Source organism: Bos mutus, chromosome 24 (genome assembly GCF_027580195.1).
Source record: "Bos mutus isolate GX-2022 chromosome 24, NWIPB_WYAK_1.1, whole genome shotgun sequence".
NCBI classification, from domain to species: domain Eukaryota; kingdom Metazoa; phylum Chordata; class Mammalia; order Artiodactyla; family Bovidae; genus Bos; species Bos mutus.
In genome coordinates this window covers 32,488,825-32,502,644 of record NC_091640.1, presented here as the reverse complement: position 1 = coordinate 32,502,644, position 13,820 = coordinate 32,488,825, and the positions used below count along the sequence as shown (strand labels likewise).

The window sequence follows — 13,820 nt, the reverse complement described above, 5'->3', positions numbered from 1 at the left end:
CCCCCCCTCCACCCCTGACCCCAGCGGCTCTTCCCGCAGGAGCCACTGCAAACCCACCGCGGCCCGGCGGACAGGGTCCCCGGCTCCGCGCACCCCTCCCCAGGCGCCAGCGGCCGCGCTCCGTACGCTCGCGTCCAACTCTCCTCGGACCCACTCACAGCCCCCGATCCCGCCCGGCCGCCCCCTCCCCGGCGCCCCGGAGCGAGGCCGCCCGGGCGCCGGCACTCGCCCACCCACCTGGGCCGGGGTCGGGGCTGCCCCCGGCGGCGGGCTCCGCCCGGCGCAGCTCTCAGCTCTCGCACGAATGCGCTCGGCCTGTCCCTCCGCCTCCCCTCCAGCCCAGCTGGGAGGCGCGACCCAGGGCGGCACCGCAAGGTCTCTCTAAGTCACCTTCGCGCGGCCCGCCCCCGGCTCCCGGCGAGGTCGAGCAGGGAGAGAGGCGCGGCCCAGGACTAGCGCCCGGGCCGCCCGAGGTCCGCGCTGGCCCCTCGGCCGCACCGCCGCCCTCCGGGGCTACAGCCGGCGAATGGCCTGCGGCGGGCGGCTCCGCGGCGGCTGGCGTCGTCCGTCCCTCCTCCCCGCCCCTCCGCCCGCCCGCCCGCTCCGCGGCGCAGGTAGGGACCTGCCGGGGGGCGGCGGGAGCGGCGCGCGGCCCGGGAGCTGCCCGGCCGGGGTTCCGGGGAAGGCGGTCCGCACCCCGCGCTCGCTCGGTGAGCATCCGCGGAGGCGCCCCCGACCCGGCCCGGCCCTGGATCGGGCGCTGTGTCCCCGCCCGTCCTGTAGACGCGGCCCTGGCAACTTTTAAATCCGCCCCTAGGAAAGCAGAGGGATCCTCTCTTCTGCAGTCTTCCACTTGAAGGTAACTGACACTCAGGCTCACACTGAAGAGTTAACTGCAAAGCCTGAGCTAGTCTGCACCTATTTATTTTTTGTATGCACTCCTTGGGCTCCCCTTTGAGCAATGAGGAAAACAACAGTAACTAACCCTACTAAAGTGAAACGTACTAACATGAAACGTACTCGCGTGAAATAGATGGTTTGAGATTCTGGCCACGCTTAAAGGGTGGACGAAGGAGCAGTGGTCAAGCAGACCCGCCACGTAAATGCTATACTTCAGTGGGATGTTCAGGCTAATGAAATTCCTAGTTAATTATGAGGCTCTGTTGAAGAAAAACAAACCTTTTTGTTCCAATGGTAGTTTTAAACCTTTCTATGGTATATAAATGTGTCCTTCACTTTGGGAAGCAGAGAAATACTGAACAAAATTAAATATTTTGTTGACAAGATCCTAGGGCACTTTAAGTTCACTCTTCTAGCAGTGAACTTGCACTAGAGATGGGAAATGTGTGAAAAACGAGACAAGGCCACACTTGGAAAAGGGGGAATTAATGTCAGTGAGGTTTCACAGTGTCTTTGAAAAGTCAGTTTTCTATTTTTTCTTCCCATTCTAAATTGGTCACTAAATATTACCATATTTTGAAAAGTCACATTTGGCAATAAAGAGGAGACCTTGCTACAGATTCTTTCTCCCAAGGCCCTAAGAATTAGAGAATGAATTCAGTTTACAAAAGTAGTACTAGGCAGCAAGAGGAAACAATGAACAATAATAAAGGCTACTTTGTTTCAGAAGGCACTTTACAGAGCACCTAAAATGTGCCAGGCACTGTACTGAGGAGCTTCACATAAAACAACTCATTTGTATCCTCATTTTCAGATTTAGAAATGTAACTCCCAAACACATTAATTTGCTCAGAGTCCAGATTTTAGGTCCTGACTGGTCTGACCCAAAAGCCTATCCTCTCTACTTGTGCATTCATTATTCATTTATTCATGTACATTCACTATGGACTACAAGGAGATCAAACCAGTCAATCCTAAAGGAAATCAGTCCTGAATGTTCATTGGGAGGACTGATGCTGAAGCTCCAATACATTGGCCACCTGATGCGAAAACTGACTCATTGGGAAAGACCCTAATGCTAGGAAAGATTGAAGGCAGGAGGAGAAAGGGACAACAGAGGATGAGATGGTTGGATGGCATCACTGACTCAATGGACATGAGTTTGAGCAAACTCCGGGAGATGGTGAAGGACAGGGAAGCCTGGCGTGCTGCAGTCCATAGGGTCGCAAAGAGTCAGGTAAGATTTAGCGATTGAGCAACAACAAAGTAAGCAAGCGCTATGCTAGACACAGATGCTACAAAAACAAGATACTTGAGTTCTAGTTAAGTAAATATGTAATCAGACAAGTAAAATATACACAATGTCATAAGCAATACAACAGCGTGGAAGCCCTAGAATAGGATGGACTTTAACTCAGTTTTGAAAGGTGGAACCTGGGGTTGGGAAATGGTAGCAGTTCTCCAACAGGAATCCTGAGAACTTTATCTAACAGAACGGTGATGAGGAATCTGTGTGCTGGGTTAGGGGAGCAACTAAGATAACTAAGATACAGGAAGTAAAAATAATCTTTGAGTAAAAGATAAGATGAGGACGAATAAAGAAAACACCTCCCAAGTTTCCAGCTTGAGTTACCCAGTAGGTAACTTTGGGTTGATCCACAACTCAGTTTTAGACACTTGGTTTTGAAACGCCTCTGATGTATCCATACGTAAATGTCCAAAAGGCATCTGGATATACTGGTTCATAGCTCAGGAGATCCAAGACGGAGATATCTTAATCATCATGGATTGCTGGGTTGAAGGAATGGGTGAGATCATCCATGGAGAATACTGAGTGAGAAGGTCACCCCGGAAACCTAGGGACTACCAACATGCAAAGCACAGGCAGAAGAAAGATGCTTCAGAAGAAAACTGGGGAGGAGTGGCTATATAGAAAAGAAATGCCTGAAGAGGCAGGCACCATGGACTTCACAGAGAAGCATTCCAAAAGGCAAGCAGCAGTCAATGGCAGATCCTTCAAAGGACAAGCAAGATAATTTAAAGGTGTCTCTGATTTAGCAACAAGGAGATACTGGCAAGAACAGGCTTGGTGGACCAGCTGAGCAATAAAAAAAAAAAGTAGAAACAGACGGTATCACATTTCCAAAAATGGATCTGGAAAGGGATGCAGGGAGCTAGAAGCTATAAGGGAGAATTCAGAAGAGAGTAGCTGTTTTTGAAGCAAGATGGAGACAGATGCCACCAATAAAAGGAAAGAAGATAGATTAAAAAAAAAAAACAAACAAACCTGGAATCAGGGAGTGGTAGGGAGTTGATAGCATAATACAGTGATCACCTAATATTTAACAAAGAATTTTGCTTAGAATAGAGATGAGAGAAGGTAAAGGCCTGAAAGATGTAAACATTGCTGATGAAAGAGACGGGGATTAAAGGCCTATGAACAGCTCAGAAAGCTAAATGAGTAACACAAACCAGGCCTTGACAACATGAGGAATCCACATGAGGGCATGAATTCTCTCCAAAGACTTTAGCATCTGGCCCAGAGCAGGAGTTCCTTTGGCTGGTACCAACTGTCTGAATCGTTCCATTACACCACAAGCTTGGCATCACTACCATCCCAACCACACATTTGGGTTATAGCTCTTTATCAGTCAGAAGATTTAATAAGAAAGTATAAAACATAAGCAAGTTGACCTTAAAAACTGATCATATTGAGGGTAGCTCAAATAATGCACAGAACCAGAAGGGCACCAATGATGACTTCTGAATGATCTTTTAACCACTGATACCACCCACTGGTGAGAAAAACTACAGCAACAATGATTCACAAAACCAGTTTCTAGCCTTTTCAACAGAATTTGCTCACAAAGTTAAAGAAAAACCATAGCCATTATATTGTTATGTTTCCCAAGCACATCACTCTAAAAACATATAGTAAGGTTCCCTTTTGGAGAAGGAAATGGCAACCCACTCCAGTATTCTTGCCTGGGAAATCCCGTGGTCAGAGGAGCCTGGTGGGCTACAATTCCATGGGGTCACGAAAGAGTCAGAGATGATTTAGCAACCAAGCAACAACAAAGGTTCCCTTTAGTAGATCAATCACAGACTCTACAGCTTATTTTATATATTGCTGGGGTTTTTTGTTTGTTTTTTAACAACATAAGCAGTGTTATGTCATGTAAAATATGCCTACATAATGCCTCATTTATAGAGCGGTCACATGGATACTTGGAGTATCTAGGCCATATCAGAGCATCTCCAAATAAGCAAAGAGCATCACAGGCTAGAATGCTCCAGGTCCAGACTGAGGTCTGTGCTCACTGTCAACCCCTATAAAGAACATCTTATTCTTACTGAGGACGTAATTCTGCCAAGTTTGGTTACTACTGTTTTTCTTTTTAATAAACAGGCAATTAGTATGAGTAAATGAGAAAGACTCAGTATTCCACTGCTAGAGAGAGGCACCCAGCTGATCTAAAAATCAGGAGAGAAAAAAATTTTAAACCAAAAGAGTGTAAAAAGGAATTCAAAAAGCAGTAGCAGGATTGGGCCATTTAATCAAAAAAGAGTCCTATAAACATTATCCCCTGAAGGTACCTCTGTATTAAGGCACAGAGTAATTATGAACATACAAAAGGACAGTCCTGAGGCAGCCAGGAGAGATAAAGGATGAACATTTTAGCTTAAGAAGTTAAATGTGTAACACTTAGAGTAACTGTCCTCAAAAAAGATTAGAGTAGGATTTTTTTTTCTGCCAGTTGGAGCTGGGATCACTTACATCTACTGGTCCATATTCTGTACTGCCTACTATGGGACGTGTTTGCCAATCTGATCTCATTTACTCCTCAAAACACTCTTTTTTGGTTGGTTACCACTTTAAAAAGGAGATTGTATTTTAAAACAGAGTCAAAGGGATTAAAGAGCAGAGTCAGGAATTGGACTCAGGTCTGTGAGTTCAAATCTTATCAATGCTCTTTGCATAGAATTTCCAAATGAAAATTTAATTTATGATGCCTGATAAATAAGGCATTATGGTGTATAATTATTCCACTCTGACCTCACTTAAGCTTATTAAATTCCTATGTTGTAATTCTTAGCTACTTGATAAGACCAACTTCAGTGATACCATTTATCTTTCAAATATTTTTTAGGCCTTCAAATAGTCTATAATCATATTTCTCAGAAGGAAATCCATGGATTTCTACTTAGGGACCCATAGGGGTGATATTTCACAGAATTATGGTGGGAAAAAAAAAAAAAAACACTTGAAGATACTCTGAAAGTTTGAAGCAATAAATGCTATTTACTAAACGAATACCTTGTGCCCTTTGATATGCTGATATAGTCCCTTACATATTATTCATCAACACACAGTTGATCGCCATTCCCAACATTCAGGAGTTCATATATTTTCATTCTTTAGAAACGCACCCAAGGTCCTACAGTTGGTTAGAGAAAGACTGAGATTTAAAAAAGGTCAATTAGACTTTCACACCAGGGCTCTTAATGATTTTCTACATGTCTCTCTTATTTCCAAGACGACATGATCGAAGTTCAGAGAACTTAAGCAGACTATCATCTCTTAAATAAGGATGGAAACGCAGCACAGTCATTCCACCAATGGTCCAGTAAATATTCTTTACACCACACCACCTCCATCCAAAACAAGATAAAACCAATGGTACAGACACAGAAGCACCAGGCATCAGAGAAAAGGGGTCATAAGTGTTCATTAGACAGCATCCTGCAGTAACAACCACTGACTTATACTCAAGGCTTACTTAGGAACCATGCTAAGCATTTTGCTCACAATTATCTTATTTAATCCTCATGACAAATTTTAAAGGCTTATTTCATCTTCATGACAAATTTTAAAGACTTAAAGAGGTTAATTAGGCTAAACTTAAAGCTAATATTTTTGTACATGTAAATTTCCACATGGAGGTGATTACCCAACCTTTTTCCTTTTCTAATCAGTTAAAGATTAGAATAGGTCAGCTTCTTCAAGAAAATTACGTTACTTCTAATCTAGTGTTTGCCTTCAAGAATGGCTCAACAAAAGAGCCATCAAGACATTCTCCTGTACCACAGAGGAGATGCAAATTTAATTTTACAACGTAATAAATATTACCTGAATCACGTAACATCAAAATTTGTTGTGTTTGTTCTGATAAGATGGTATCATCCTATGTGGATTTACTGAAGTCACTATATCATTCCTCATTTAAACAAGCTAGAATATGAAATTCAGAAACCACCAAAAATAGAAATGCTGAGAAGTGATGATTTCAACCATGAGATGACTCAGTCATTTAACATGCTTAATGAACAATTTTTTTTTTTGTATGGTATTTAACAAAATTCTATTAATTTTCTGTAAGTTTGTTTAAACAAGTTCAGATTGTTATTACTTTTCCTTGTTGGCCGCACCTCACAGCTTATGGCATCTTAGTTCCCCAAGAAGGGATTGAACCTAGGCCGTTAGCAGTAAAAGCACAGTCTAGCCACTGAACAACCAGGGACTTCCCACATAGATTTTATTGCCCAAATAAAAGAATTACAGAATTTGTGGTATAGATAACAAACACAGCATTTTTTAAATTCCTATTAATTCTCAAGGCTTCTATTCTAAAGATGGGAAAACAGAATTTTAGATCCGTATATCAGATCAGATCAGTCGCTCAGTTGTGTCCGACTCTTTGCGACCCCATGAATCGCAGCATGCCAGGCCTCCCTGTCCATCACCAACTCCTGGAGTTCACCCAGACTCACGTCCACTGAGTCAGTGATGCCATCCAGCCATCTCATCCTCTGTCGTCCCCTTCTCCTCTTGCCCCCAATCCCTCCCAGCATCAGAGTCTTTTCCAATGAGTCAACTCTTTGCATGAGGTGGCCAAAGTACTGGAGTTTCAGCGTCAGCATCATTCCTTCCAAAGAAATCCCAGGGCTGATCTCCTTCAGAATGGACCGGCTGGATCTCCTTGCAGCCCAAGGGACTCTCCAGAGTCTTCTCCAACACCACAGTTCAAAAGCATCAATTCTTCGGTGCTCAGCCTTCTTCCCAGTCCAACTCTCACATCCATACATGACCACAGGAAAAACCATAGCCTTGACTAGACGAACCTTTGTTGGCAAAGTAATGTCTCTGCTTTTGAATATGCTATCTAGGTTGGTCATCACTTTCCTTCCAAGGAGTAAGCGTCTTTTAATTTCATGGCTGCAGTCACCATCTGTAGTGATTTTGGAGCCCAGAAAAATGAAGTCTGACACTGTTTCCACTGTTTCCCCATCTATTTCCCATGAAGTGATGGGACCCGATGCCATGATCTTTGTTTTCTGAATGTTGAGTTTTAAGCCAACTTTTTCACTCTCCACTTTCACTTTCATCAAGAGGCTTTTGAGTTCCTCTTCACTTTCTGCCATAAGGGTGGTGTCATCTGCAAATCTGAGGTTATTGATATTTCTTCCAGCAATCTTGATTCCAGTGTTTCTTCCAGTCCAGCGTTTCTCATGATGTACTTTGCATATAAGTTAAATGAGCAGGGTGACAATATACAGCCTTGACATACTCCTTTTCCTATTTGGAACCAGTCTGTTGTTCCATGTCCAGTTCTAACTGTTGCTTCCTGACCTGCATACAGATTTCTCAAGAGGCAAATCAGGTGGTCTGGTATTCCCATCTCTTTCAGAATTTTCCACAGTTTATTGTGATCCACACAGTCAAAGGCTTTGGCATAGTCAAGAAAGCAGAAATAGATGTTTTTCTGGAACTCTCTTGCTTTTTCCATGATCCAGCAGATGTTGGCAATTTGATCTCTGGTTCCTCTGCCTTTTCTAAAACCAGCTTGAACATCAGGAAGTTCACGGTTCACATATTGCTGAAGCCTGGCTTGGAGAATTTTGAGCATTACTTTTCTAGCATGTGAGATGAGTGCAATTGTGCAGTAGTTTGAGTATTCTTTGGCATTGCCTTTCTTTGGGATTGGAATGAAAACTGACCTTTTCCAGTCCTGTGGCCACTGCTGAGTTTTCCAAATTTGCTGGCATACTGAGTGCAGCACTTTCACAGCATCATCTTTCAGGATTTGAAATAGCTCAACTGGAATTCCATCACCTCCACTAGCTTTTTCATAGTGATGCTTTCTAAGGCCCACTTGACTTCACATTCCAGGATGTCTGGCTCTAGGTCAGTGATCACACCATCGTGATTATCTGGGTCGTGAAGATCTTTTTTGTACAGTTCTTCTGTGTATTCTTGCCATCTCTTCTTAATATCTTCTGCTTCTGTTAGGTCCATACCATTTCTGTCCTTTATCGAGCCCATCTTTGCATGGAATGTTCCTTTGGTATCTCTGATTTTCTTGAAGAGATCTCTAGTCTTTCCCATTCTGTTGTTTTCCTCTATTTCTTTGCATTGATCACTGAAGAAAGCTTTCTTATCTAAATTTTATATATATATGTATATATAAAACCATTTTAATCTACCTTCTTTTACCAAAACTTCAACTCTAAACAAAAGGCACAAATCAATTGTAACAAGAATAAGAAATTCAGTGTCCTTGGAAGGTATTGTGCTAAGTCCAGTAAGTAACACAGAGGAAAAACATATCCTACAATTTTATATATATGTGGAATCTAAAAAAATAAACATAACAGAAATTTGGTGTCAATCTAAAAAGTTGAAGATTAAACACATACCTAGAACTTATATGGAAGAATGCCTATTGCTACTTGGCTTGCATTAAAATCATGAAAATGGGGGAATTCCCTGGTGGTCTCTGCAGTTTCACCACTAAGGGCACAAGTTCAATCCCTGTTTGGGGAACTAAGATCCCGAAAACTGTGCAGCATGGCATATAAACATACATACATGCATGCATGCATAAAATCATGAAAATGGGGGGCGGGGGGAAGCCTACAAAAGAAAAGTCCAACTTCAAGCAGCCAAAACGCACTTTAACAACTTTTCAGTCCTTAGAAAAACAGTTACTAATGGATAGCATACCACTTTTACTCATATCTGGAAGATCAAATGACAGATTTTTATATGGGAAAGAATAAATGGCAAAGAACACAAATGAACATTTAATCCATTAAGTTCAGTTCACATAGGTAAGTGTGAGAGCAATATATTATCTAAACAAAAGTATGTATTTTTCACATAGACTTTTTGCTTCTAGAATATTTTCATACCCCTCTTATCAAAACGCCACAACAACTCTGAATAGATCAACTATAAACATACTTGTTAAACATGGGTACATAAGCAAATTAGATGATATGAACAGAAGTTATTTCAGAATCAATCTAGTTAATCAAGAAATAATAAGTTCTAACTTCTGGTGAAAAATGAAGCTTTCATTTCCTTTACTAACTATTTTTTCCTCCTATCTTTGGACAATTTGAAAGCAATGATGTACTGGATAATCAAGCATGTGACACCCAGTGACTATAAAAATTCAATTCCAAAGGACCTACCCCTTCTTGTTTAGTGAAGAGATGAAGGCAGTCACTCAAAGCTACGCAAGTTTCTCTAGAAGCTTCAGCGACAACTTCAACTTTCTGAAGAAATGATGGAAGCATTTCTATAAATAAAATAAATATAATGAGTGGGATTTTAAGTAATAATAAAGTAAAACAAGACCACGAACATATTTCATATCTACTAACCTCATTTTTCCTTCTAGCTGCCTTAAGCATACAATTACTGTTCCTCTGGCATGATTATTAAGCACCTACTGTATGCAGGGCATATAAATTCATATAGAAAAAGAAAAGGAGAAAGCCTTGACCTAGAAAAGCCTATATCTTAAAAGAAGAAGAGCCAGGACTAAAAAAAAAAAAAGAAACAAAAATTTTATAGACATAAATAATGTTTAAGAAAAACAGTTGTCAAGCAGAAATGATATCATTACTTATAAAACATTAACACTTCCCCTTTCATGATATTCATTACTAGATAAGTAATTTTATTCCAAGGCAAAGTGCTAAAAAGAGACAAAAATAATTCTGTAGTTGACATGACAGCTAAGAGATCTGAAGGCGGTATCAACTCAACTTCCTCTACTTCTTATTTGGATAAACGTTCTGTATAAATAGGTCTTTCGCTCTCAAAAATACAGCCTTGTCAAGGTCCAGTATCCTGCCGGATACATAAGTTGGGAAATAAATGATAATATCAGTATCTTCCTTAGACCCCTAAAGAAAATCTTAATCCACTTTTCCCATCATTCTTTTTTTTGGCAAGCAAAAACAACAAAATGCATACTTGTCACTTAAACAAGTGAAATGTCATATTGTGAGAAAAAGTGTACTTAGTTGAAATAGCCTGGAATTTAATGTTAATTATACATTAAGATCCTTTAAATCTGTCCCTTCCATCAAAAAAGAGAAATTATAATAAGAAAGCTTTAAGGAAAAAATAAAGGGAGAAAGACAAGTCTGCCGCATCCTCTGTATTATAAGTAATCCTGATGTACCTAAACCGCTATTCTTAAAACATGGTAAACAAAGTCAGTAAACAAAAAGAATCAAGTGAATCAAATGCCAACAAATCTGAACAAAAATTTTCCAGTGGGAGGAAAATCTATAGGAAATAATATGACAAATTATTTAGCCGTTATTTCTAAGTGATAAAGTTGTATGAACCTGTTCTCTTTTTAAATTTTCCAAATGTTCTATATGAATGAGATTTATTTTAGCAAAGACAAGTCCTTTTCTTGGAAAAATTCTTTCTTAAAACTCATAAGGCAAAACTATGCAATAAAAGGAAAAGATCATAGTGAATGAAGCAAGAACAGTCTTTTATTCATATCGATATAAAGACCAAATGACATTTTATCATATTTTTCATCTCATGGGATAGTTTCCTAGGGTTTGCTATTATTAATGACACCCAAATACTTGGAAACTACTAAATTCTAAGATAAATTTGACTTTACATACTTCTTTTGCAATCTTTGATACACATTGTGAAGATTTATTCTGTACTTAGTTGCTAAATAGCAAAAGAGTACCATATGCTAGATGCCATGTGACTTAAATAGTACCTCAACAGATGTCTTACACAGCGCTGGGGACGAGGGATGTGAGGAGATGCACAAGAAAAAACAGACACAGCCTCTGCCTCCCGTAAATTATCTGGGTAATCTAGTAATCTTTCACCTTCATGGCACAAAGGACAGAGAAACGGAAGCACAGTCCATTCGTGGATATGTTTCTTTTTATTAAATGCCATCATTACCTCCAATTATGTCTATGTTTTAGATATCTCACACTTAAGATACTTATTGATTTCCATAAAACATTAAATGTCAAAATAGATTTCACTGCTGTTGTTGCTCAGTCACCAAGTTGTATCCGACACTTTGCGCCTGCATCAGCTGCAGCACGCCGGGCTTCCCTGTCCTTCTCTATCTCCCAGAGTTTGCTCAAACTCAGGTCCGTTGAGTCAGTGTTAGTATCCAACCATCTCATCCTCTATCACCCTATTCTCCTCTTGCCCTCAATCTTTCCCAGCATCAGGGTTTTCTCCAATGAGTTTCAGGGGCACTTTACAAATTTTTAAACAAGCTTTCGAAAAGTATTCCAAGAAATATATATTAAGACAAGTTTTTATAAGAATCTCTTATTGAATGTCAAATTCTTCTGTCCAAAATAGTCAAAAGTTACCTAATTTCTCTGACAATCTAGCGTCCAAACAAGATGCTAGAATTAATATTAACCTGCACGGTGGGATAGTGTAGGAATCATTTACTATGGTAAACACACTGGTTCAGGGCTATGGATCAAGGCCAGTTGGTTGACACCAGTATGCCTCTTATGCAATGATGTCTCATACTGATTACATAAAGGAGAACTGCTAAGCTTCTAGAAAAGTTACCAAGTAGCAATCACTGCAAATATGCTTTAGCCAAGTAATATTCAGAGACTGAGCTATAATAAATGCAAAAAGGCAGTATGTTACCATATCTGGCCTACCCTGAGGATTGGACACTTAAATAGTACCAGTTAATTTGAGAGAAAAAGTTATTTTTTGTACTAAAAATATTGTTGAACTCAGGAAAGATGCTGGAAGATTATATGTGAAAAGCTTAACTTTAGAGACATGTATAAAAAGCTCACAATCTGTCGTTTCCATGATTACAATGTACAATTTTTAATTGGGTAAGTTTTAAAACTAGTAGGGAAGTGCTTGTTTCTTGCTGTTAAACGAAACCCTAATACAGAACACCTCCATTGTTCTCCTTATACAGAAAAAGTCTACTCTCCTTAGATTAACATTTAAATCATTCCACAAATGGTCAGTTTCAGCCAGACTATTTTCCCGGGAATATCTGTTTTCCTAGAAATATGATCCTATTTTACTACTTCTAAACTTTTGTTAACGATGTTCCCTTTTCTGTGAATACTGGAAATAGTAATTATTCATATTAAGAAGTTTCTCCATTTAACTAAAAAAAAAATCCTAAGGTCAAGTTCAAATGCCATTCTCCCCATGAAGCCTTCCTTAAAAATCACTGTGGGAGGCGACCTCTTCTACTGGACTCCATATGTAGCCACATCCACTTGCTAAGAACTCAGGCCCTTTGCACATGCTCTGCTACTCTGCTCGTATGTACATGGTACATATGCTCACTGTATGCTGCTATTCTCAGTAAGCTCTAAACCTCTTTAACGCGCCGCCCCCCCAAATACTGTACACCAAACCTTGTACAAAGAAAAGGCTCAAATATTAAAAGAATAAGGAAAAATAATAAAAAATATTTTATTTCCATTCACTTGCATAGAAAATCCAAATCACTCTGGGTTATTTTATTTTACAACGGAAGAATTATTATATTTTAGCTAAAGTGTTAGTCACTCAGTCGTGTCCGTCTCTTTGCGATCCCATGGACTGTAGCCCAGCAGGCTCCTCTGTCCATGGGATTCTCCAGGCAAGAATACTGGAGTGGGTTGCCATTCCCTTCTCCAGGGGATCTTCCTGATCCAGTATTGAACGCGGGTGTCCCACGTTGCAGGCAGATTCTTTACCAATTGAGCCACCAGGGAAGCCCCAGAAATATTTAAGACATAAACATTTTCATTTATATTACTACAGGTTGGTTAATTAGCACAGGTGGATAAATGTACTATTTTAAACTACATTTTCTTTTTACTTGAGGCACAAGAAAATCTCTTTTGTCTGTTTTTCAATTTAACTCAAATATTTCTATCATTGGGGACAAGATATTTAAAAGAGGAAAAAACTGGATGAATGGCATTTCCTCACCCTCTCACCCTAGTCCTTTTGGACACAGTGTTGCCTTAAGTGTTTTTTGTTTTGTTTTGTTTTTAAGTAAACACAAACAGTTGAGAATAAATAGTCCCAAAGCTATCTAGTGACAAAGCTAAGGTCATAGGAAATAAAGAAAATATCAAAATAAGACAATTTTTTCTCTTGTGGTGGAAAACAGAAAATGTAATGTATCTGACTATGTGCATGAGAAAAGGTATTTTTGAAATTGATTCATACTCCATTGGAATTATATAAATCCCTCAAGACAATCAATACTCTCTCCCCAAAATGGAGAAAAAGATTTCTGGACATAAAAATCAACTACTCTTCTAAAAAACTTCTACTACATAAAACCATAACTTGAAAAAAAAAATCAAGATTGGTGGCATCATGTAAGATATAAAAATATAAATTTATCTATTTCTTGTTCAAATTAAGATGATTAGCTTGAAATCAATCACCCACTAAACAAGCACCACTGAGCATTTCATCTATGTATCTACATCTGTAAATTTATACTAGTTGCAACGGAAGTATAAGATATATAATTCAAGCAGCATGTGTTAAATGAGTTAAAATCATGAGTTAAATAAGAATAAAAAGATCATAACAGGGATGCTGCAAGATATAAAGAGCAAACAAA

General features: G+C 39.8%; 1 protein-coding gene across 8 annotated transcripts in view; it reads right to left on the bottom strand.

Moving 5' to 3' along the window:
* The window catches only part of OSBPL1A (oxysterol binding protein like 1A), a 230,981-nt gene that overhangs the window by 120,656 nt on the left and 96,505 nt on the right, over nucleotides 1-13,820 (bottom strand). For 5 of the 8 annotated variants that reach the window (XM_070361859.1, XM_070361857.1, XM_070361856.1 and 2 more), the window contains one exon: nucleotides 9,379-9,485. In XM_070361859.1, coding sequence (XP_070217960.1) covers nucleotides 9,379-9,485 — 107 coding nt within the window. Of the gene's footprint in view, nucleotides 1-237; nucleotides 562-9,378; nucleotides 9,486-13,820 lie in introns of those variants that run through there. The other 3 variants (XM_070361861.1, XM_070361860.1, XM_070361862.1) reach the window with 3 other exon arrangements.